The sequence below is a fragment of the Cricetulus griseus genome, chromosome 7 (assembly GCF_003668045.3).
Source record: "Cricetulus griseus strain 17A/GY chromosome 7, alternate assembly CriGri-PICRH-1.0, whole genome shotgun sequence".
Taxonomy (NCBI): domain Eukaryota; kingdom Metazoa; phylum Chordata; class Mammalia; order Rodentia; family Cricetidae; genus Cricetulus; species Cricetulus griseus.
Window position 1 is genome coordinate 130,976,182 of NC_048600.1, and position 22,346 is coordinate 130,998,527.

At 51.7% G+C, this 22,346-nt stretch overlaps 1 protein-coding gene across 5 annotated transcripts in view; it reads left to right on the forward strand.

Moving 5' to 3' along the window:
* Positions 1–22,346, forward strand: part of C1qtnf1 (C1q and TNF related 1) — a 29,180-nt gene that overhangs the window by 990 nt on the left and 5,844 nt on the right. Inside the window, exons 1-2 of one of the 5 annotated variants that reach the window (XM_027425510.2) lie at positions 3,626–3,773; positions 19,670–19,831. In XM_027425510.2, coding sequence (XP_027281311.1) covers positions 19,677–19,831 — 155 coding nt within the window. In that variant the 5' untranslated portion in view covers positions 3,626–3,773; positions 19,670–19,676. The other 4 variants (XM_027425512.2, XM_027425513.2, XM_027425511.2 and 1 more) reach the window with 4 other exon arrangements.

Below are 22,346 nucleotides of genomic sequence, written 5' to 3' on the forward strand. Positions count from 1 at the left end.
AGGAAGACCCATCTACTCACGGCTGATGACATCTGACCCAGGCACTGCTGACCACGGCGCTGCTGCTGACTTGGGCTTCATTTATTAGGCTGTTGGTGTGGTTCACCCTAACCCTTGCTGAGCCCTGGAGGGAAGGCTTTGGCTATGAGGAAAACAGTCGGGATCTGGTTGGTTGGGGTGCTGTGGCAGGCATGGAGGGAGACCGGGAAATCTACAAAGCGTTCCCTGTCTTGCCAAACTTCCTGTCTTTCTTACAGTTTTAAAGCAGAAATGAAGTTGATGACAAAGGGATTTAGGAGCCTAGTAAGCTGTCCATCTCAGTGACACATTTTATTTCTTCTATTACACTGGCGTGTGTTGGCCTTTGGGGTCTGGCCTTGTGAGTCCCTTTGTCTGTTTGCCTGTCCGGTTAGGTGGTGATGACCCCCTTCAGGCACACTCCGTCTCTCTTTCAACCTCTTGGAATTCCCTCTGTGCCCTCTGGGTCTCAGGCGTCGAGGGAAGCCACACGTTCCCTTTACTGTGTCTAGTGCAACGCTTCTTCCCGCCCAGATTCCACCCCGAAGAAAATCAACAAGCCCCGTTAGATGCCTTAGGAGATGCGAGCTCTCAGTCTAAGAGTCTGGAAGGAGAGAAGTTATACTTACAATACTAGTAGTTATCACGGATATCCTGGCGTTTTCCATCTGCTTCCCCAACCTGTTTATTAATCATGTGAGAGACTTCAGGGGTGGGGCTGCTTACACAAAATTCCCCAAATACAGCAGGCACAGCAGTGCACATACGTAGTCCCAGAAAATGGGAGGCTGAGACAGAGGGATTGCTATTAGTAGGAAGCCAACCAGGCTTACTGAGAAAGGCCCTGTCTTAAAAGAAAAACCAGAAAGAAGAAGGGACTCAAGCAATTGGTAAGTGCTTCTCTGCAAGCACCAGAACCCAAGTTCCAGCCCAGAATCTATGTTAAAAAAAAAAAAAAAAAAAAAAAGACAAGTGTGGTGAAGGGGTTCATAATCCAGGTGCTGGGGAGGCAGAGACAGGACTTGCTGGCCAGCCAGCCTTGCCTACTTGGTGGAACACACACACACACACACACACACACACACACACACACACACACACACACACACGTAATTCTGCTTGTTTGTTTACTTAATTTATTGAAACAATGTCTCACTATGTATCTCTGTCTGGCCTGGAACTTGCTCTGTAGACCAGGCCGGCCTTATACTCAAGGGGTTCCACTTGCCCCTGCCTCTCAAGGGCTGGAATTAAAGATATGTGCCACTACACCTGGCCAATACATATAACTTAAACAAATAACAAAAGCAAAAACAGACCAACCAATTCCCACCCCAAATCTTCCAAAGATAAAAAAAGATCTGAAACCTTGCTCTCTCCCAAGTTTGACAGAAACCTGGTAGTATAACTTGGCTTGAGCTGTCTTGCGAGACTGTATGGCCTTCATTTATGGCCCTGGAGAACAGTCACGTAGTCCGGGCTGCCCCACCCCCCTGGGTGAGCTGCTTTCTGGAAAGGTTTCCATCTTACTCCAAGTACATGTGGCCCAGCTGACTACAGATCAGAGACTCATCTTTGCATTGTCCATGAGGAACCAAGCCTGTGACTTTGGCTGCCATTCCCCAGGCTGGGTCGAGGGAAAGACATGGAGCCAGGGTACAAACCCTCATGTTGTCTTGAGCCAGCTGTGCAGAGCTGCCTGTCGCCCTGTGTGTTTCTAGGACTTCCTACTGTGTTTTGGCCTTCTAGTTGGTATCTCAGAATTTCATTAGAGAGTGTGGCCATCTCGGATGTGTGGGGTGGGGGCAACTCCACTGCCTTCACCCCTCTCCCTCTCCTGAGCCACGTGCCCAACTTTTTTTTAGGAATCCTTCAGTGAGCCAGGGCTTCCTTGAGCTGAGCCTTCTGGGCAGGACCCAGCAAGCTGTACTGCTACACTGATCCTTCACAAGGCTCTCTGTTGTCCCCACAGCAGCCTGGCAGGGGTTAAGTGGTCTTTCTGCTTCTGCTGGCTGCTGTCCCTGACATCTGTACTGCAAAGGATGTGGGGGACAGAGTGACAGGAGACAGAGTGGGTCCGTGTGCTGGGTGGGAAGCTTCACGTCACTCACAGGAATCAGAATCTTATCCATGTGTTTTCCTAATTGATAACCAAGAATGCGATTTTGTTCAGCCTTAGATACGTGCTAAGCAGTGTGCTAGGCCAGAGCATTCATGGGGTTGGCATTTGGATTTGGAATTTCTGGAGAAGCCTGTGGGAATTCACAGGCTGTTCCTTACCATCAGAATCCGCCCTCTCTTCCTTCCATCTGTCCCTGCCTGTTCTGGGATCTGCCCTCTACTGATATGCCCGGCCTTGGGGCGAGATGATGAGGGCTACTGGGCTCATACTCTCCTCCGTTCCCCTTTGATTCTGTTGGTCTTTCTTCATGCTGGCACAGCAAAGAATAGCAAAGTGAAGCCTATTTATTTTGCCTGGGATATCCCAAACTAGCAGCTTTAATTTTATATCTCCTGCCTATGGAGAAAAGGAGGGATGGGAAGCCGGGGGGCGGGGGGGAGAGCTCAGAGACTGATGTTAATGTTACCAGGGCAGTTTCTCCATTCAGACCCTCTTTCTTACCGGTTGTGATAACACTGCAGAGCAAGCCTTCTGACTCAGTGTTTGCCGATGGAGAATAGGAAGGATTTTTTTCTGGAGAAGCCTGGGGCAGGATCCCCATGGGAGGAGACTTACAAGGGCATGTGTGTAAGATTAAGAGATGTCCAGAGCGGAGCTGACTAGCATAGGCTGAGCAAACATGTGGCCCAGCATTGCACTCCAGGGCTTCACTCCAGGGCTTCATGGAGGACTTGAGCCTTCTGGAGGCTGCTTGCTCACCTTTGCCTCACAGGGCTCGCTAGACTCTCAACTGAACAATTGAGCCTTCCCTTCTAGTACGTGCCTGCATGAACACCAAACCTGCCATTCTTTTACAAACCTACCCATTGGTCCCTGGACTGCCAGTAGACGTCCTTCTGGAAAGCACATCTCAGAAGGGCCACTGTTTGGACTCAGGGTTGCCCATGTGCCTACGTCAACTTCTCTACCACCAACTAACTTAAGATTCTCAGCCTTTCTGCTGCTCCCTATCCTGAGTGGGACATCCTTGTCCTGGGCTCCCAGCCACCTTCACATCTGGAAAGACCTTTAGATAAACAGAAGTGTCTGTCCCCATCCCCTCCGAGCCTGTGCTAGCTCCCCAGGGTGTCCAGAAAAAGGGAGCGCCAGCCAGCCCACCAGCCAGCCAGCCAGCCAGCCAGCCAGCCGGGCACACACACAGTTAATCCTCTACGGCTGCTGTTTGGATAAAAAGCGCTAGGAGCGTTCTAGGCTCCTCGGCAGCTCACATCTGGCTGGGGTTTGCTCTTTGTATTTGTCCCGCTTCTCTTTCTTCCTCTCTTCCTTTACTTTTGAGAGAAATCACATTTCCGCTTCTGGCCAAAGAGACCTTGGAGGCAGCTGAGGAGATAAAGGTGTTAGGACTGCTGTGGCTTGCACCACCCCTCTTCCTCACCCTTAAGGCTCCCCCCCGCCCCCCCCCCGCCCCGAGACTTTTTTTCTCCCTCGGGCTCTCTCTCCTCTCTCTCTCTCTGCTTTGACGTGTCTGTGCTTCCCCTCTGACCTGGCCTAGAAAAGACTCAGCCCCCGAGAGATGCTCTAGGAGTCAGCGCCCCGAGAGCCCTGAGAGGCGGGAGGATTCAGCTGGACGGAGGTAGGTGGCTTGGCCTCCGACAGACCAGGAAGGACTCGGTGCCTCTGAGCTCTGTCTTCGTGGCTTCATCTGGTGCCAGAGCAGGGCTCAACAGACACCTTCTCTGCCGTGAGACTTGAGGTGACTCTGTCTGGCAAAGGGGCAGACGGAGTTTAGGGGACAGCATTGTGCTGTTCTTGTTAACTCTCCCTGCACAGATTGGCTCTTTAGAGACAGCTGCTGGGGCTCCCTGGAGCGTGCAGGAGGCAGGCTCCTTGGCAGATAGGATGCTGACAGGGACCAAGTGCACCTTCTCTCACTGTTTTGTGGGGTGCCTCTTTTTCCCCCAGGGTGCTTTTTTTTTTTTTTTTTGAGGGCGTGGAAGGAGAAAGAGCATTTCTGTTCCCACCTGGAGCCATGCTGTCCCTGTCATCACCTGGACCCTCTGGGATCCAGGTCTAAACCATCTGTCAGTGGTCAGCTGGAGCCCCAACACTGAACAGGAAGTGTGGACTTTGGCCCCCTCTTCTAACAGCCTTGCTGTTCCTGGATGGCATCCAGCCTGGGGAGGAAAAGAACAAATATCCCTTTTCCATAGACCTTCCTGGGAAGTAAAGCAGCCTGTTGTCTAACAGTGGCCAGAGCCAGGGTTGTGCTCTCTAAGATGCCCCCGGACCTTTGCACAGCCCGTGCCCACCCTCTACCCAGATGCCTGGGCATCCCTACAGGTGTAGATGTCATCCTTCCTGGTTAACCTGAGTCCTGCTCTGTCCGTCTCTGGGCCCACCCAGGCTGCTACCTGTCCTGGGGAGCTGGATTTCTCTGGGGAGCCTCCCCCTTGCCCACTCCTGTTACTCCCTGCCCTGCCCTTGTCTATCAGAATCCGGGGGCGTGGGAGGCGTCGGGGGGGGGGAGCTGCTTCTCTGATTCCACGGAACATGCTTCTCCAGCCGGGTTCCGGATGTGGCTTAGTAGTGCCTAAAACGCGGATAGCCCCGGTTTGCATCCCCAGTACCAGGAACAACAACCAAATGTGGACTTTGATTTTCACTGAGCATGTATGTGGGCTTGAGACTGGGAGGCGGGAAGGCCGCTGGATTGAGTCTGAGGCTGCCTTAAGCCAGACAACCAGCTGTTGAGTTCTCAATGAGCCCAGGCTTTAGTGTGAGCTGCTGTTTCAAAGTAAGGAAAGAAATGACAAGAAAAACAACAGAAAAAAAAAAAAACTGAGAAATGTCACTGGGATCCCCCTGGGAGTGTGCGGCGCCCTGAGAGACTGCCCAGGCTCTGCTTTTTATAGGGCACAGACTGCACATGTGCAGTGTGGGAGACTCTACCAGGCTCACTAGAGAGGAGGGAAACCTGCAAAGGGGCGGTGGGGGGGGGGAGATGGCTGCTCCTGTGCCTCAAGGCCCTGCCCCAGGCCCTGCAGCCAGCCCAGGAAGCATCCTAGCTAAATGCTGTCTTCACTCCCCAAGACTCAATTGGGATTCTCTGCCCAGGCTGAGCTTTTCAACTGTCCCTTTTTACTTCCTGAAAACTCACATGTGTGCATTCCCCCCTCCACCTCTCATCCCCTGTGAAGTCAAAAGAGTTGTTCTGAACTTCATGGAGAGCAGGCTAGCCCAAGAGGCCTGGGGTAGGCCCCACCGGCAGGTCTGTCCCAGAGCGAGAGGGCAGTTCATGTAACCTCCCTAGCATTAACTTTTTCTGAACACACTCCTTTCTGCTATTCTTCCCGGTGCCTGACTCCCTCCTACCCCCCTTAATTAGCATGACTCATAAACCAAATATTCCGGCATTGAAAGTCACCCATCACAACAAAGATGAAAAGAATTCGTAGAAACTCCAGGTCCTGCCTCAGGGGCACCCTCAACCATTTGTTTCTTAGCCCCAGGGGTCAGACTCTTTTGTGGGTCCCACAGTTCCTAGGGGCTGGGAGTGGCTGAGGCTCTACTCTTAGGGAGAGGGTCAGGTGACAGCACGAGGCTGGAAGAGCAGGAAGATATCCACAGCAGGCTGCTGCTTCTGGACTGGCCACCACCCTCTCCAGAGGGAAAGGACTGTTTGGGAGCAGCCTGGGGCCCTGGCCTCGAAAGACCCAGAGATACTGGAGCTTGGGTAGTGGTGGCTCCAGAGGATTGCTATTTTCTCCAGTTTTAGTCACTGAAAATCTGCTTTCTGCTACCGTCAAGTGGCCCACAGTGGCTGTCTGGACAGGACCCTGCCACCTCCCTGACTCCTTCATGAGGTGCAAGAGACATTCTGGCTTCTCCAGAGAGCAGCTTACTGAGAACCACACGTGCCGGCTGGTGCTCTGGCTCTGTGTCTCAGGGCCCTGCCCTGGGTCCTTGCTCTGGCAGGACCTCTGGTGAGAGACTGTAGCCTTGGAGGCCTTCAGAAGTGGCTCCTCGTTCCCTCCTCCCCAAGCAGGAAGAGACATGCCGAATCCCTGCCTGCCTGCTTGGCTTGGGGAGGAGCAGGCCTGTTTGCAGGGTGAGGCCTCTGAGCCCGGAAGGGTGCTCCCTGTGTCTCAGAGCCCGAGTTAAGAGTGGTATTATGCTCGTGGCCCGCCTGCAGTAGCTCTTCATATACCAGCCGGTACCCGTCATAAGCCACCATTCCTGCCCTCATGGAGTACAAGCCTTGTCCACTGAGCATTCCCAGCCTGCTTCTGAGGCCTTTGCACACCTGCAGCCCCCTGCTTGGGCAGCTGCCCGGATACACCACTAGGATTCCATGCATTGGCTAGGTCTCTGTGTCCCTCCATCTTCCTGGCCCCTGTAGGAATTTCCCTTGAAATGGGACAGTTGAGCAGGAGGCAGCAGGCAGGCAGGGAGCTGAAGCCCAGTCAGCAAGGATGGGAGAAGAGCCAGGCAAGGAAGTGCAAGGAAGCCGAGGTCTAGTGCCCAGGGCTGGGCCAGACATGCTTCCGGCTGCTGTGGCCACATGTGGTGGGGAGCCTCACACTCTGGGGGCTGCACCCTGGGGCATCTGGTTACCAGCTGCCTGCTGCCCTGAGGACCAGGGAAGGAGAAGACCTCCCTGGGGGAGCTGCCAGCCATGGGTGGGCTTAAGGAAGATGCAGGCAGGAAACTAGGCTGGGTCTGCAACTCTCTGCCTTAGATTTCTGGGGCTGGTTCTTCATAGACAGGGTTGTTGCTGAAGCTGTTAGGGTCAGAGCCTGGGTCCCTGAGAGCCTTAGCAAGCTAGCTTCAGCCTGTCCTCAAAAGGCCAATTAAAGAAACAAACAGTGAAACAGACAGGGTTATTCATTAAGAAGAACAAATAAAGAGGTCCAATGACCTTTGGGGCTCCGACGTGAGGTTTAGATTCAAATAGAGTGTGCAGAGCTAAGCTGTCCTGGTCAGAGCACAACATTCAAGGCGTGGCCCTGCCCATCACTGTGCTGGCCCCTGTAAGATGGTCTAAAATCTCTTCCTAGGGGACAAGATCCCTTTCTTGTTGGCACCAGGCTTCCAGCCTTTCCTTCTCTGAGTAAGAGATACCTGGGGGAAAACCCAAATTCATGGTATCCAGTGTCACACAAATAGCCAAAGGTAGGGCACAAGTGTCTTGTAGAATATCTTCAGCCAGGTGGTGGTGGTGCACGCTTTTAATCCCAGCTCTAGGAAGGCAGAGGCAGGTGGGTCTCTGTGAGTTCAAGGCCAGCCTGGTCTACAGAGTGAATTCCAGGACAGCTAGAGCTACACAGAGAAACCCTGTCTCAAAAATAAAAGAATAGAATATCTTCATTTTTGCCAGGGTTCTGAGCTGGGTTCAGACAGCTGAGTTCTGGTGGGAGATTGGAGGAAGATTTGAGCTGCCATGGGGCTCCTGAGTCTTGTGGCATACAGAGCCCCTCCTGGCCTGGGCTTAGAGCCCCATGAAGACCCATCTATGAGAAGGAGATGTAGGGTCTGTAATTCCCACATGGAATTTGACCCATCACAGCTGCTGGGGAAGGAGCCTGCTTGTAGTTGTGGACCTGCTGGACAGGCAACAAGGTTAGAGCCCTGGGGTCTGTTGTGGGGCTGACTAGGTTAGAGTCCAAGCCACCCCCGCCCTTGTGATCTCCTTCATTCCCACACTTCCACCTAGGGGATCCTCCTGTGGTGTCCACTCATAACTGACCTCTGACCTTCCAAGGGATGGGAAGAGAGCATGGCCCTTCCCTTGGTGATAATTCTCCACACAGTTTCTTCTGGCTGACCACTGGGTGTGGCCTCAGGGTCCCCTGGCCCAGAGTGCACATTTGCTTTCATTATTATTATTGTCATTGTTGATAGGGTCTCCCTTGGTCTGTGGGGCAGGCCTGGAACTCAGTGTGTAGCCTCAGGCTAGCCTTAAACACCACACAATCCTTCTGGCCTCATTCACACCTGATGACCCAGGTTAGCTCCTCCATAGGGCACTGACAGGCAGAGGAACCCTGTATCCCTGCCTGCATGCCTCTCCTTCCGAGCTTGCTAACATACTGTTCTCTCTCCACTCTGTTAAAAGCAAGATCATTTCAGGAGATGAGGGAGGGGCCTGCCATTTAAATGTGTGAGGAGGCTGTTCTTGGTCACTCTACACCCAAATCCAAAGGACTTAAACTCTAGGGTCTGGTGTCAGCTTGCTGGCACCACAGAGATTTCTGATCATTGAACCAAAGAAGCCAGTGATGGGTCCTGGCACCCATTCTGTGCCTGGCATGCTGGCAGTGCTCAGGGGTCCTCTGCTGAGTAAGTGATGGGCATTGCTGTCACCCCAAGGGTGGCTGCTGGTGTTCCAGCTGTCACTAAGCAAGCTAATCAGGTGGGTACCCCAAACCCAAGTGTGTGGGAACTGCTGATGCCCAAGGGAAGGTTGGCATCTTCTTTCTCCAGATTCTTCCAGCGTCAGCCCACTGCCCAGCATGCTGAAGGCATTCATCAACATTCAGTAAAGGAAGAGAAGGGCTCACCCCAGGCTGATATATAACAACCCCATGCATAATGCCATAAATGCATCACAGCCCCCACACCCCCAATCTACTTTCCTATGCAGAGTCAGCTCCTCTGTAATAAACAAAAGGCTCTCTTGGTCCCCAGGGTGGGGCTTATTTTGTCATTCTCTAAGTGGAAAATAATGTGTACTTACTGTGGAGAAAATGATGGGATTGTTACAGGGAAAAAGGAGGAAACCCCAGAGAAGCTCCAATAACAAAGTGTCAACAGTGCTGTTTCCAGTCCCCATGGTGGCTGTTGGGAGATGGGTGGGCTTCAGGGTCTGTGGACACCACACTTTTAGCACTCGTCATGGCTCTGAAGACATCTGTGTCACTATGGATACTTACCTGTTTGTGCTGCAGCTGGATTTGCGCTGCCCCCCCCCCCTCTCCTTCCTTCTCCTGTAGACAGAACCAGGGCTCTCCGGTTAACACAACACCCATACTTCCCTGTGGCGGAGTTCACCTCTCATCAACAGCCTTTGTCTTGGTTTCCTGTTCAACTGATTACAGTCATCTACTGACTCTGTCTTCCTGGGGCTTCGGGGTCAGTGACCTTGGCTAAGGGGTGTGGAGTTGGGATGTCTTAGAAGCAGGCAGCTTTTTGGGTGCAGAGAAGGGAGGCGTTTGGGAAAGGCTAGCTCCAGACTACAACTAGATTCAGACTTCGGGTCACACTGAACAGCACATGGCTCTCTCTCTGTCTCTCATGGACCTTGCCTCATCTGAACACTTGAAGACACTTGGTGGTTTTGCCCTTGGGGTTGATCACAGTGAAAATGACATGGAGTGGGGGTGGGGAGATGGCTCAGTGTTTAAGTGGCTGCTGAACTTGTGGAGCATCCAAGCTCTCAGATTGGGTGGCTCACAATCACCTGTAACTCTAGCCCGAAGGGTTTGGTGGCCTCTTCCTGATTCCATGAGCACCCTACACAAGCACTACACCAGATGCCAAAAGGTGTAGCAATGAAAGAGTTCCCATTTTCTGTGAGTTCATAGTTCCCTGGGATTCAATCAGGACAGCACCGATCACAGAGCAGCTCTGTACTGGATGCTAAGGGCGGGGCAGCAACAGCTGGAGGGGTCTAGGAAGCCAGATGGGGGAGGCTGGTTCAGAAGACATGGCTGGGGAGGTGCGTAGCTGTAAGAGGGGCATCCATCTAAAGTCCTAGCAGGTAGCCGAGTGATGGCACAGGTGGAGGTCCATGTTGATGCTCAGGATTTATACACTTCCTTTCTTGTCATGATACCCTTGAAATCATGAATGATGGTCTAATTTGCCTCTGGGAGATTGGTGGGAGACAGCTGGAAAGCCAGAACCCTGGACCAGCTGGGGAGGAAGTGGTGCAGATGAGGGGCAGAGACCTTTGGGAACTTGGTGATGGCTTAGGTTTGGAATGCTCATGAAAACTCTTAGCAGCTCCCACACTTTCAGCCCCAGGGGACAGTGCAGTCTCTCACCTAGCTGCTAGCCCTAGGGGGAGAAGTCAGGATGTGAGAACAGGGGGAGGGGTGAATTAATTGGGGGTCCCATGGTAGGGCAGAACAAGGTCACCAAGCAGACATTTAGGAACATGGAGGCAGAGACTCACTGGTCAAGGGCATGGTCAGGAAAAGTCCAGCCAGCAGGGCTGCCCTGTCTGGTGGCCACCAGTCTAGTGGGAAGCTTGGCTGCAGCTACCGTAGGACCTGAGGTTTATTGTGTTTAGTCTCAGCTAATTGAAACAGCCCTGTGTGGCTGGTGTGTTGAAGAACACAGATGGGGGGGGTGGGCTCAACACCACTTCTGGGAGAGGACAGGTTGGGGCAGTGTCCATTGAAGGTGTGACAAGTGGGAAGGATTTGGTGCTAGAGGAGCTAAGAGCTGAGGAAGCAGCCTAGGAAAGCAATTGTCCTGTAGGGAGACCAAGAAGGGTAGATCCATGGGTGCTCAGCACTAGGAGGCTGAGGCAGGGCGATGGTGAGCTCAAGGCCAGCCTGGGCCACATGACAAGTTCAAGGCTTCCTTCCTTCCTTTCTTCCTTCCTTCTTTCCTTCCTTCCTTCCTTCCTTCTTCTTCCCTCCCCTCCCTCCCTCCCTCCTCCCTCCCTCCTCCCTCCCTCCTCCTCCTTCCTTCCTCCCTCTTTCTTTCTTTCTTTCTTTCTTTCTTTCTTTCTGTCTGTCTTTCTTCTATAAGGAAAGGTAAGCTCAATAGACGGAGTAGGTCAGAGCCTGGTGCAAACTGGAAGGTGTTTTGAAAGTTTGTTTTAGTTCTTATGTCTACATATGTACATGTTTCTGTGTGAGTGTATGCTACATGAGTGTGGTGCTCCTAGAGACAAGAAGACAGCACTAGGTTCTGTGGAACTCAAGTCCTCTTAATCTCCCCATCCCCAACTGGTAGCTGTTTTAAAGCTCTTACCCTGGTCATGGTTTCTTGTGTCTGTAATCTCAGCACTCAGGAGACTGAGACAGGAGGGTCACCATGAGATAGAGTCTACACAGTAAGTGGGCTACAGAGTAGCAACCCTCCCTCAAAGCACCACCACCAACAACAAAATAAATAACTAAAGCACTCAGGACATTGCAGAGAACTTGGTACTTCCAGACATTGGGTGTGGTGTGAGCAGCCTGGGCTGGAATAGGTGGTAGCCAGATTGACAGATGCTGGCCAGATGGTGCGGACACAGCCTTTAATACCAGCAAAAGCAGGAGGCAGATCTCTGAGTTCGAGGCCAGCCTGATTCACAGAGCGAGTTCCAGGACAGCTAGGACTACACAGAGAAACCCTGTTACAAAAAAACCCCAAAACCCCAAAAAACAAAACAATAACAAAAAAAAAGATGGATGGACAGATGCTGAGTGAACCACATTGATAACCTAGGAGCCACTAGGTAGAGGGCAGCATTCCCTCTTGGAGAGTATCCTCTGGCGGTTTCTGTGAAGTGCTGGGGGATGTCCAGGCTTGGAGTAACCAGACAAAGGCCAGTTTGTGCTGCTTACAGAGGGCTGGGCATGCTACAGCAAAGGCATAGAATCCCCAGGTTCTCTCTTCCCTAGGTCTTGGGAGTGGTCAGCCCCCGGGCAACGTCATTGCTGGTGCCAAAGAAATGGGCAGTGGGCCAGGCCACCTGCAGAGCGGGGCCCTGGCACAATCTCCTGGGGCTCTTTTCTCTCAGATGGTGGTTCTCAAAGCAGGGTGAGCTTCCAGCCTGAGGGGGCCCAGCTGGGAGGTGACCTAAGGACAGCTGCTCTCCTCAAGGAGATCTTTGTTTCCTTGAGGATGCATGGAGCCCTGCAGGCTGGGCTGGTCAGGTGCGCTAGGGCTGGAGGCCTGGCAACCACATGGCAGGGCCTGGGAGGAGTCTTTTTGGATGAGTGCAGAGGATGGGGCAACTCCTGGTCCTTCCTCTCTCGGATTTGCCCCAGACAAGACCTCACTCGCATCCAAGGACAAAGAGTCCTGTGCTCAAAAGCTGGATGTCCAGGAGGAATCCACCTTCTCTCTCCATGGGCTTAGGTTTTGGAGGAAACCCCCAAACCTTAAAAAAGTAAGTCCTCCTTCTCCATCAGAGAAACAGGAAAAGATATAAAAGGGAAGGACAGTGATTCCGGGAGGAGCCAGGGCCTGGAACACATGTGAGCCCATCCACCATCAGGAGTCGGAGGAAGCAGTGGGGGGAAGAGGCAGAGCCCCCAGCCTGAGCTGCAGAGTCCAAGCAAGGAAATCACATACTGAAGAGGCTTCTGGAACAAGGCATGAACAGGGCTCACACTGACTGGAAGTCACTCTACCGCCCTCTTGCTCATCCTGTCTGAGGGATAACCGGTCTCATGAGGAAGGAAAGGCCTAGGAGCTGATGTCACATGTTGGGAAACCTGAGTGCCACATCCCTGTGGCATTTCCTCTTCCTCAACTGAATCTTGTCCTCCTCAATGGCTGAAACCAGTTCTACAGGGTCAAGGCAGAGGCTGAGCAGTCTCTAGCTTCCCTGTGTCCGAAAGGCTGTTGCATGCGAAGAGCGGTAACAAGTGCTCAGACAAGAAGGCTTCTGATGAGACAGACTCAACGTGTCCTAGAGCTTGAAGCCATCAGGGAAGCTCGGGGGAGATCCAGGCCTGTCTTTGCCAGGCTTCCTGAGAAATGAGTGTAAGACTCATTAGGGTGCTGTCCAGGCTTGTCCAGATGCTTGTCCGGGAGGCAGCCAGAAGCCCTGGAAAGCATGTGGTAGGGCCAGTGTCAGGAAGGGACACACGACCTTGGAGGCTATGAAGGAAGGCTGGTGGTGGATTAGTTGTGCCGGATACTAGAGAGGAAGGAGTCTAAATGATTCCCAGCTTTCTGTCCATAGCTCCAACTTCCTCCCCCGCTGGCCTCATTGTAATCTAGAACAGAGTCCCCCTCGGAGCTGGCAGCTGTGCTGACATGTTCTGTGCTGCACTTTCCAATATGGCAGCAGTGCCACAGGCACGCAATGGTCCAGAGCTTGGGACGTGGCTGGCCTGTCCAGAGAGCAGAGCTTTGAATTGCATTTCATCATTATTTTTCAAATAGAATCCAGTCCCTTGTCCATGTTAGTCAAGTGCTCTACAACTGACCTAAACCCTCAGCCCTTTTGAAATAGTCTCATCAAGCAGCCCAGACTTAGCTTCAGATGAGATTTTCAGGCAGGTGCAATAGCCCCCTTGGCTTGTGTTAAAAGCACAAAGACAGACGTTTGAGCCTCAGAATCTGTGTAAAAACTGTCGGCATGGTGGTCTGCAGGCAAATCTCAGCGATGGGAGGCAGAGACTGGCCTGAGCTCTTTCTGCCTCTTCCTAGTGTGTCCTGGGATGACCAGTACGCACCCCATGCTTAGGGCTTGATCTGCATTGTATTTTTTGTCCGTTTGTTTGTTTGCTTTTTTTGAGACAGGGTTTCTCTGTATTGCTTTAGAGGTTGTTCTGGAACTCGCTCTGTAGACCAGGCTGGCCTTGAACTCAGAGTTCCACCTGCCTCTGCCTCTGCCTTCCGAGTGCTGGGATTGCCACCAATGTTGGGCGATTTGTGTTGTATTTTAATTGATTTCAATACCACAATTTAGAATGTTCTCTGCTCATCACTCGTCGTTCAGTCTTGAGCACTAGTCTCTTTCTCTCCCTGGACGGTTGTACAGCTGAGATCGGGAATACATTTAATTTATGGCTGAATCACCTCCCCACCCCCAGCTCTTGCACAATGACATGCCATTAGCCATGCCTTAAACTGCCATGGCATTAAACTGCCAGCTGAGAGGGAGGCTCCGACTCCTTCCAAGGCTCCTGGCCATTCAAGGAGATTATAGGCTTCTGGCCTCTCTCAGCAGCTGCTTACCCGATGAGGATTAAGGAAGAAAACAGTGTTTACAAAATGCTTTTGTCAATGGCACTGAGCTGGGGTGGGGTGAGTGGGGATACCAAGGCCAAACCCACGAAGTCAGCCTCACACTTCAGGAGGCCACTGTACACACACACACACACACACACACACACACACACACACAACACACACACACACACACACACAGAGAGAAGGGGGGGCATGGAGGGGCCAGAAACAATAGATCATAAGGAAATTGAACTTGTGGATGAATACTGTTTTCTATAACTGACCTGACCCACCATATGAGGTCTGGGAAGGGAAAACAGTCCCAGCAAGGAAGTGCCCTGGCATGCCCCGCCCTCCTGTAAGTAGCTTTCCTTCTCCTGCAAAGGGGGACTCCCCAGGTTGGGTGAAGGTTGGGTGGAGGCCGGCGGGATAGGCTGAGCAAGGCTGCCAGGCTCTGCTCTGCAGGTTCTGTGGGAGTTGGAGCAAGAAATAAGATAACAGAGTTTCCCAGGAACTCAGCTCTCCTTGGCATGGGACAGGGACCAGGGACGGGAGAGGCTGCTGAAGACCCTGGGTCATGCTGGGGTTGCCTTTGGAGACTCTTACTGCAACAGAACCTAGAGATAGGCTATGTGAGTCCCGGTTGTGGGACATGTGTCACACCCATGGTCAGGATGTATAGCCTTTTGTGGACCTACCTCTCGGTGTGGAGCACATCCCCAGATGGCCTCACCGCAGGGAAGCATCGCTCTCTGTGCTGGGAATGGAGACAGGGGATCTGTAGCCAAATTTGGTTAGGTGTTGGGAGATATCGGTCCAAAAGTGACTAAAGTGGAGGCCGACTTTGCTGTAGGATTTGCCTAAATGGTTGTTGAGATGGTGTCTAGGAGGAGAATATTTCAGCCTTGGCTTGATTGGAATTTGCAAAGGAGTGTGTGTGTGTGTGTGTGTGTGTGTGTGTGTGTGTGTTCGCGCGTGTGCACACGTGTGTGTGTGTATGCGTGTGTGTGTGTGTGTGTGCATGTGTGTATGCGTGCGTGTGTGTGCGTGTGTGTATGTATGTGTGTGTGTGCGTGCGCGTGCGTGCACACACGTGTGTGCTGCATGCACATGTTGGGGGACCACTCTGCCCACCTCGCTGACATCAGCAGGAGCCCATGTCACATTCCTAGCCCACCTCTGGAAACCCCTTTTCTGACAAACATGTTGAAAACCCTCTTTCTCCATTGGAAAGAACCACACCAGCGGTGCATGGGGGCCACAGGGAGTAAATTTGCCCGCGGGGACAGACAGAGGGCAGTGTCTGGAGTTGCTGGTTGCTACAAACAGATGAGGATGCTAACAGCATTTTGGGATAGAGGCTGGGATTCCAGAAAGCACCCTTAAATATACAGGACAGGGTTCATATAAGGGGGACTTCAGCAAGAACCTATGGGTTAGGAGACTAAAAGGTAGCTTTGTGTCTGCTTTCGTTCACATGGCCCAAACATACATGTTACATAGATATGTATATGTGTGTATATATGTCTGTGTGATATGTGTGCATATATGTGTGTATATATCTATATATGTATATGTGTGTATATATGTCTGTGTGATGATATGTGTGCATATATGTGTTCATATATATATATATATATATATATATATATTCAGATTCATAGGAAATCAAGTTTAGACCTAGTGTGGTGGTGCGTACCTACATTGCCAGCACGTAGGAGCCTGAGGCAGGGGAATTAAGAGTTTGAAGCCAACCTAAGTTACACAGTGAGGTAAAAAAATTAAAAAAAAACAACAATCCCAAACAGACTTAAGTTTAAAGAAAGGAAAATTCCCTTTTGTCTGCTGCAAGCTTGACACTTCCAGGGGCGGGGAGAATAATTACAAAGGCACCAGGGGAAAACAGGAAATACAGAAATAGAGAAATAAACACGTCAAGAGAAGTCAGCTCGATAAACATTTGTTGAGTACTAGTGAAGTCCAGGATGCTGCAGGCCACATGTCTGGGCCAGGGACATGCATGTCTGATGGAGTCTCAAGGCCAAGCAAAAGTCTCCACGGCTGGAGACTAACGCTGTGGAAGAGGAGCGTTTTCCCAGGTCCGGGCTGGGGAGGTATGAAGTGAGTCTTGACAGGGCCAACTGGGCTGGTGTCACCTGAGGTTAAGCTTATCTTCACGCCAGGGTAGTCAGGCTCCTAGTAGTAGGCCAGCAGTTCCCGCCTTTGCATGTGCCTTGCATGTGCACACATGTGCTGTGCATGTTCAGATGTGGAGAGGAACAGTTCTGTGTGTGAATGTGTATATGTGTGAGCATGTATGTGTGTGTGTGAGCATGTATGTGTGTGTGTGAGCATGTGTGTATGTATGTGTGTGTGAGAGCGTGTGTGTGTGTGTGTGTGTGTGTGTGTGTGTGAGCATGTGTGTGTGAGCATGTGTGTGTGTGTGAGCATGTGTGTGTGTGTGAGCATGTGTGTGTGAGAGCGTGTGTGTGTGTGTGTGTGTGTGTGTGTGCGTGTATGTGTGTGAGTATGTGTGTGTGTGAGCATGTGTGTGTGTGAGCATGTGTGTGTGAGCATGTGTGTGTGTGAGCATGTATGTGTGTGTGAGAGCATGTATGTGTGAGAGCATGTATGTGTGAGCATGTGTGTGTGTATGAGAGCATGTGTGTGTGTGAGCATGTGTATGTGAGCATGTGTGTGTGAGCATGTGTGTGTGAGAGCATGTATGTGTGAGAGCATGTATGTGTGAGCACGTGTGTGTGTGTGTATGAGAGCATGTGTGTGTGTATGAGTATGTGTGTGTGTGAGCATGTGTGTGTGAGAGCATGTATGTGTGAGCGTGTGTGTGTGTGTGTGTGTGTGTGTGTGTGTGTGTATGTGTATGTGTGTGTGTGAGCATGTGTGTGTATGTGTATGTGTGTGTGTGAGCATGTGTGTGTATGTGTATGTATGTGTGTGAGCATGTGTAGAGGCTAAAGAACAAATTCAGATGCTGTTCCTCAGGTGCTATCTAACTTTTTTTTCAAGACAGTGTTTTTCTGTGTGGCTCTGGCTGTCCTGGCACTCACTCTGTAGACCAGGCTGGTCTCAAACTCAGAAAGATCCTCCTACCTCTGCCTCCCGAGTGCTGGAATTAAAGGAGTGCGCCACCATTGCTAGGCTGCCTTGTTTTTTGGGACAGGGTGTCTTGTTAGCTTGGAACTCACCAAGTAGGTGATGCTGGCTGACCAGTGAGCCCCAGGTATCTGCCTTCTCCAACTTCATGATACCAGCTGTAAGTACAGGCCACCACACACAGCTTTTTTTTTTTTTTTAGGATTTATTTTATTTTATATTTTTATTAGTTCAAATATGGAACAAGCTTGCTTCACATGTCAATCCCTTCTCCCTCTCCCTCTCCCTCCCCTCCTCCAACCCCACACCAGTCCCTTCCCCCCTCCCCCCTCCCATGGAGAGTAGGGCTCCCCAAATTCCACATCATCATCCTGGGCTGGTCCTGGGCTCTCCCGCATGTGTCCAGGCGGAGAGAGCATACCTCCATGTGGGATGGGCTCTCAAAGTCCCTTCTTACACAAGGGAAAAATACTGATTCACTGCCAGAGGCCTCATAGAGGCCTCCTCGTTGACATCCATGTTCAGGGGTCTGGATCAGTCCCGTGCTGGCCTCCCAGACAGCACTCTGGGGTCCATGAGCTCCCCCTTGTTCAGGTCAGCTGTTTCTGTGAGATTCACCAGCCTGGTCCCCACCCCTTTGATCTTCATTCCTCCCTCTCTGCAACTGGGTTCCAGAGTTCAGTTCAGTGTATAGCTGTGGGTGTCTGCCTCTGCTTCCGTCAGCCACTGGATGAGGGCTCTAGGATGGCATATAAAGTAGTCATCAGTCTCATTATAGGGGAAGGGCATTCTGGGTAGCCTCTCCACCATTGCCTAGATTGTCAGTTAGTGTCATCCTTGTAGATCTCTGGAAATCTCCCTAGTGCCAGATCTCTCCTCAGACCTATAATGGCTGAGCTGATTTCCAAAATATATACTGAACTCAAGAAGCTAGCCACCAAAACACCAATCAATGAAATTAAAAAGTGGAGTGCAGAACTAAATAGAGAATTCTCAACAGAGGAATCTAAAATGTCTGAAAGACATTTAAGAAAGTGCTCAAAATCCTTAGCCATCAGAGAAATGCAACTCAAAACAACTCTGAGATACCATCTTACACCAGCCAAAATGGCTAAAATCAAAAATACCAACGGCAATCTATGCTGGAGAGGATGTGGAGAAAAAGGAACACTCCTCCATTGCTGGTGGGAGTGCAAATTTGTAAGACCACACACAGCTTTTATTTATCTTTATTTTGTATGTGGATTCTAGGGACAGAACTCAGGACCTTGTGCCTGGAGGCGAGCATTTTACTGGCTGAAATCCTAGCCTCCTCTCTTTTCATTTGCGAACGGCACACTAATGAATGAATGAACATTGTCTTCTGGAAAGATTAGCCACAGGATCACACGAGGCCTGGGTGGGATGGAAGTGATTAACAAGGACTTGTTCTCAGACCTACCGCTTACCTCACAGGCCCAGAGAATTAATTGGAAGGATGATCAGACTTGCAGCTGGGTGCCGGGTGCCACTGCTGGGTCCCTTCGCTGCTTATCAGTCCAGACAGGACAAAAGTGCTCCAGGCTAAGGAGCAGGCATGCAGGCCTGCTGACAGGTGCCAGGGCTTGGGGACATGGCTGGAAGGTGGCATGCAAAGCGCTAATTATGGGCAGCACCAGGATATGCTGAAAACACAGAGGCCTTGAAGCCTTGTCCTGGTCAGCTGAGCCAGAGCTGAAGTTTAGAGAAGTCCTGGGTTTGAGAAACCAAGAACTGGACCACAGACTGAGGTATGCGGCCAAAGGGGAAGAGTGCCTGGACCTGCTTGCCCCAGGCCAGGCACTTAGAGAGTTACAGGTAGATGGAGTAGAGAATTTAAACACGCACTTAAACTCACTGCACACACACCTCACTTTCTTTGCCTAGTGGTGGGGAAGCATCTGGGATTGTGGAGTGGCTTGAAGGACAGTCTCCATATTGGAAGAGGAGGGTCCTCCCCAAGCTTCTGCTTGGCAGCTGGGGGTGGAAAGATGGGGGAGGGGTGGATGGGTGATGTTCACTATGTTGTTTGCAAATGGACACTTGCTCAGCGCCCCCTGGTGGCAGAGGACTGCTGCAGCCAGTTTCTGCCCACAAGCCTGTCTTGGGAGGGACCAGCAGGTGCCCTGGACAAGATTATTCTGCTTATTGCCAGAGGCCGGCACGTGATGGGTCCCCCTTCCTGAGAGGCTGGTGCAGATGACACTGTGCTCAGTGAGTCAGCAGCTTCTGTGGAGCAGTGTGTGTGTGTGTGCATGTGTGTTCACGTGTGTGCTTTTGTGTGTTCACGTGTGTTTGTGCCTGTGTGTGCAATTGCACACATGTGTGTGCATGCGTGTGCATCTGTGTACACGTGTGTGCTGTGCTGTGCTGTGCTCTGTGTGTGTGTGTGTGTGTGTGTGTTGTGGGGCTGGGCGAACAGTTCTGTCTGTTGGCTGTTTCTCTGTAGAGCCCCTTCCTAACCCATGCCCTCTTCTTGTATTTTAGCAGGAAGATGGGCTCCTCTAGACAGGGATTGGTGCTTGGATGCTGCGTGCTGCTGGCCATCGCCTGGGGCCCAGTTCTGAGCCTTGTGCCTCGTGGTCAGCAGGACGAGCTGGAGTGGGAAGAGAAGGAAGCGCTGCCGTCTCCTCCGGACCATGAGAAGAGGTGAGGGGCTGTGACACCAGGCTAGCAGGGCTCTTGGGCTGACCAGGTCAAGTGTGTGAGGTCTGGGGAACCCCAGGAATGGTTGCCTGGGGTTGCAAAGGCGCAAAGCAGAAGCTGAGGCACCATCCTCGGGGAGGTTGATCCTGGAGGTCAGACAGGCAATTTCTCCTTCTGCTGGCTGGGGCATCTTGTCTGAATCTGAGGATGGTGGTCCAGCCTCATTCTCACCCCAGGGCACCCGAGTCTGCAAAAACTTTACATCTCTGTCATGAAAGGGCGCCTACTCTGCCCTTCAGGTTGCCTTTGCCTTCTAGCCTGGTCTCCTGGAAATGTGCACCAACGCCCTGGACACACATGCAAGCAGGAGGCAGGGACAAGTGGCCTCCACAGCTTATTAATTTATAAGATGGAAATACAGTCCAGGGGTCTTGGTCAGGATCGTTTTCTCTGCCAGTTAAAGACTTAAAAAAAAAAACAAAAAAGCAGAGAAAACTCAAGTGTGACAGATGGCAGCAGAGAAATCTCAGACACTGCAAACAGTAGCGGCCGCAGCAGTTGAAGAATGGCATTTTTCAGGAGTGAGGAAACACACACATACAGCAGGAAGACAGGGAAGAGGTCCTCTGTTTTGCAGAGGGGCATCTCAGAAAGCCAAAACATCCAGTCGCTTCTCCAGGGCTGGAGAGAGTCTCTAGAGAGTTTTCCTTCCCTAAATTAGGGGTGGTCAGTTTGAAGAAAGACAGGATGGTTGATTGGCCCATGACTGTTGTGTAACATGTCCTGAGCTAGCCTTGAAGCTGCTGAGCCAGGCTGTCAGCAGGGACCCTGCTGGTGGAGACCAAAGCCTACAAGGCTTTTGTTTGGAGCTCGCAGGCTTCTGTTTCAAATCAGGAGGTTGAGGAAGAAGCCAACCACGGAAATTCACCCCCTTTATTACCTAGCCATGCTCTCTCTCTCTCTCTCTTCTCTCTCTCTCTCTCTCTCTCTCTCTCTCTCTCTCTCTCTCTCTCTCTCTCTCTCTCCCTCTCCTCTCCTCTCCCTCTCCCTCTCCCTCTCCCTGTCCCTCTGTCTGTCTGTCTGTCTGTCTGTCTACCAGGGAGTCTGTCTACCTTCCAGTTAAGAATGTGCTGGACCCAGAAGGTCAGGTGTCAGCTTCCCTTGAAAGGTTATAAAGGACTTCGAGGTGTTACTTGCCTTCATATCTGTGAGCCTCAGTAATATACAGACCCAAGTCTATGGAAGATATTTTGTAGGGACATCAAACATGATGTCCTAAAGGTCTACACAAGGCTCCACACTGGCTTTGGGTTTCTTCATTTTCCTGTATATTGGGTCAATTTAATATTCAAGGTTCTGGGCAGGGTTGCTTCTCCTTCCTCTCCTTTGTTTCCATTCAGCAAACATTGATTAAGTAGCTGCTGTCAGTCAGGCCATCTCCTGGGTCCTGGAGCAGCACCTGGAGGACAGGCTTTGGCTTCTAGAAACCTGAGGCCATAGGAGACAGACAAACACAATAGAGTACAAGCTCTGAAGCAGGGCTGCATCCACTGCCGTGCGGTCCCCGGTTTTCCTGTGTGTGGGAGGAAAGGACCGAATGCTGTAGGCAGAGGTGGGTGGGTAGCGCAGGATGAGAGCGTGGTTTGGGGTGGTGGGAGCTGGAGCCTGGGAATGGGGGATGCTGAGTGTCGTGTGTGGGAGGGAGAATCTCACCCAGGCTTCGCTCTGTGGGGAAGAGGGAGTCCTGCAGGAGAGGTTTGTATTCGAGGGTGTTCTAGAAGGAACACTAGAAGCATCTGAGAGTGCCTTGCTGCAAGGAAAACAGACTCCGGGACTGCGGTACACATGGTTCATTAGAGATGATAAGGGCCCAGGTCCGTCCTGGAGATGCTTTGGGAAGGGGTTGACGCCCTAGCACTGGCTGGACATGGAGGGGAGGCCAGGAGGCTCCATTGTGGGCCACTGTAATGTGCTGGGAAAAGCATTTGGGAACAGCAAGCAGGTTATACAGGCAAAAGGTCATTATGAGGCCTTCAACTCTGGACACGTGACATCTGGGGCCTGCTGAATTGGGTGGGATGGTGGCTTCCGGCAAGAGGTCTGAAGCGTAGGAGAGAGCCGTGGGTGAGTGTGTTTCTCCAGGAACCCGGTTTTCATAGGGGTGAACGCAGGGTGTGTGTGGACCCATGTCCCAGATTGCCTGGGGGTGAAGACTGGATCAGGGTTAGAGAGGGGCTGGCTCATTTAGCTCCCTCTGTGTCGAGGAGAGCAAAGTGCAATGTTGCATGTGGCCATGAGATGGCGGTGTAAGCCATCACTGTCCACCGGCCGCTGTAGCCCAGAGGCACCAGAGGAGGAAGTGAATGAAGTGAAATTGTTTACAAATGAGTTGCTGGTAGGTTGTGCTCTAGATTCATAGCCCTAGTTCTTTACCACTGAAAGACCTGGTCCTGCAGGCACGATTCCTCCACCTGAGCCCTGAGGTCACTGTCGTTTGCATTACCTTGGCTTTGGATAT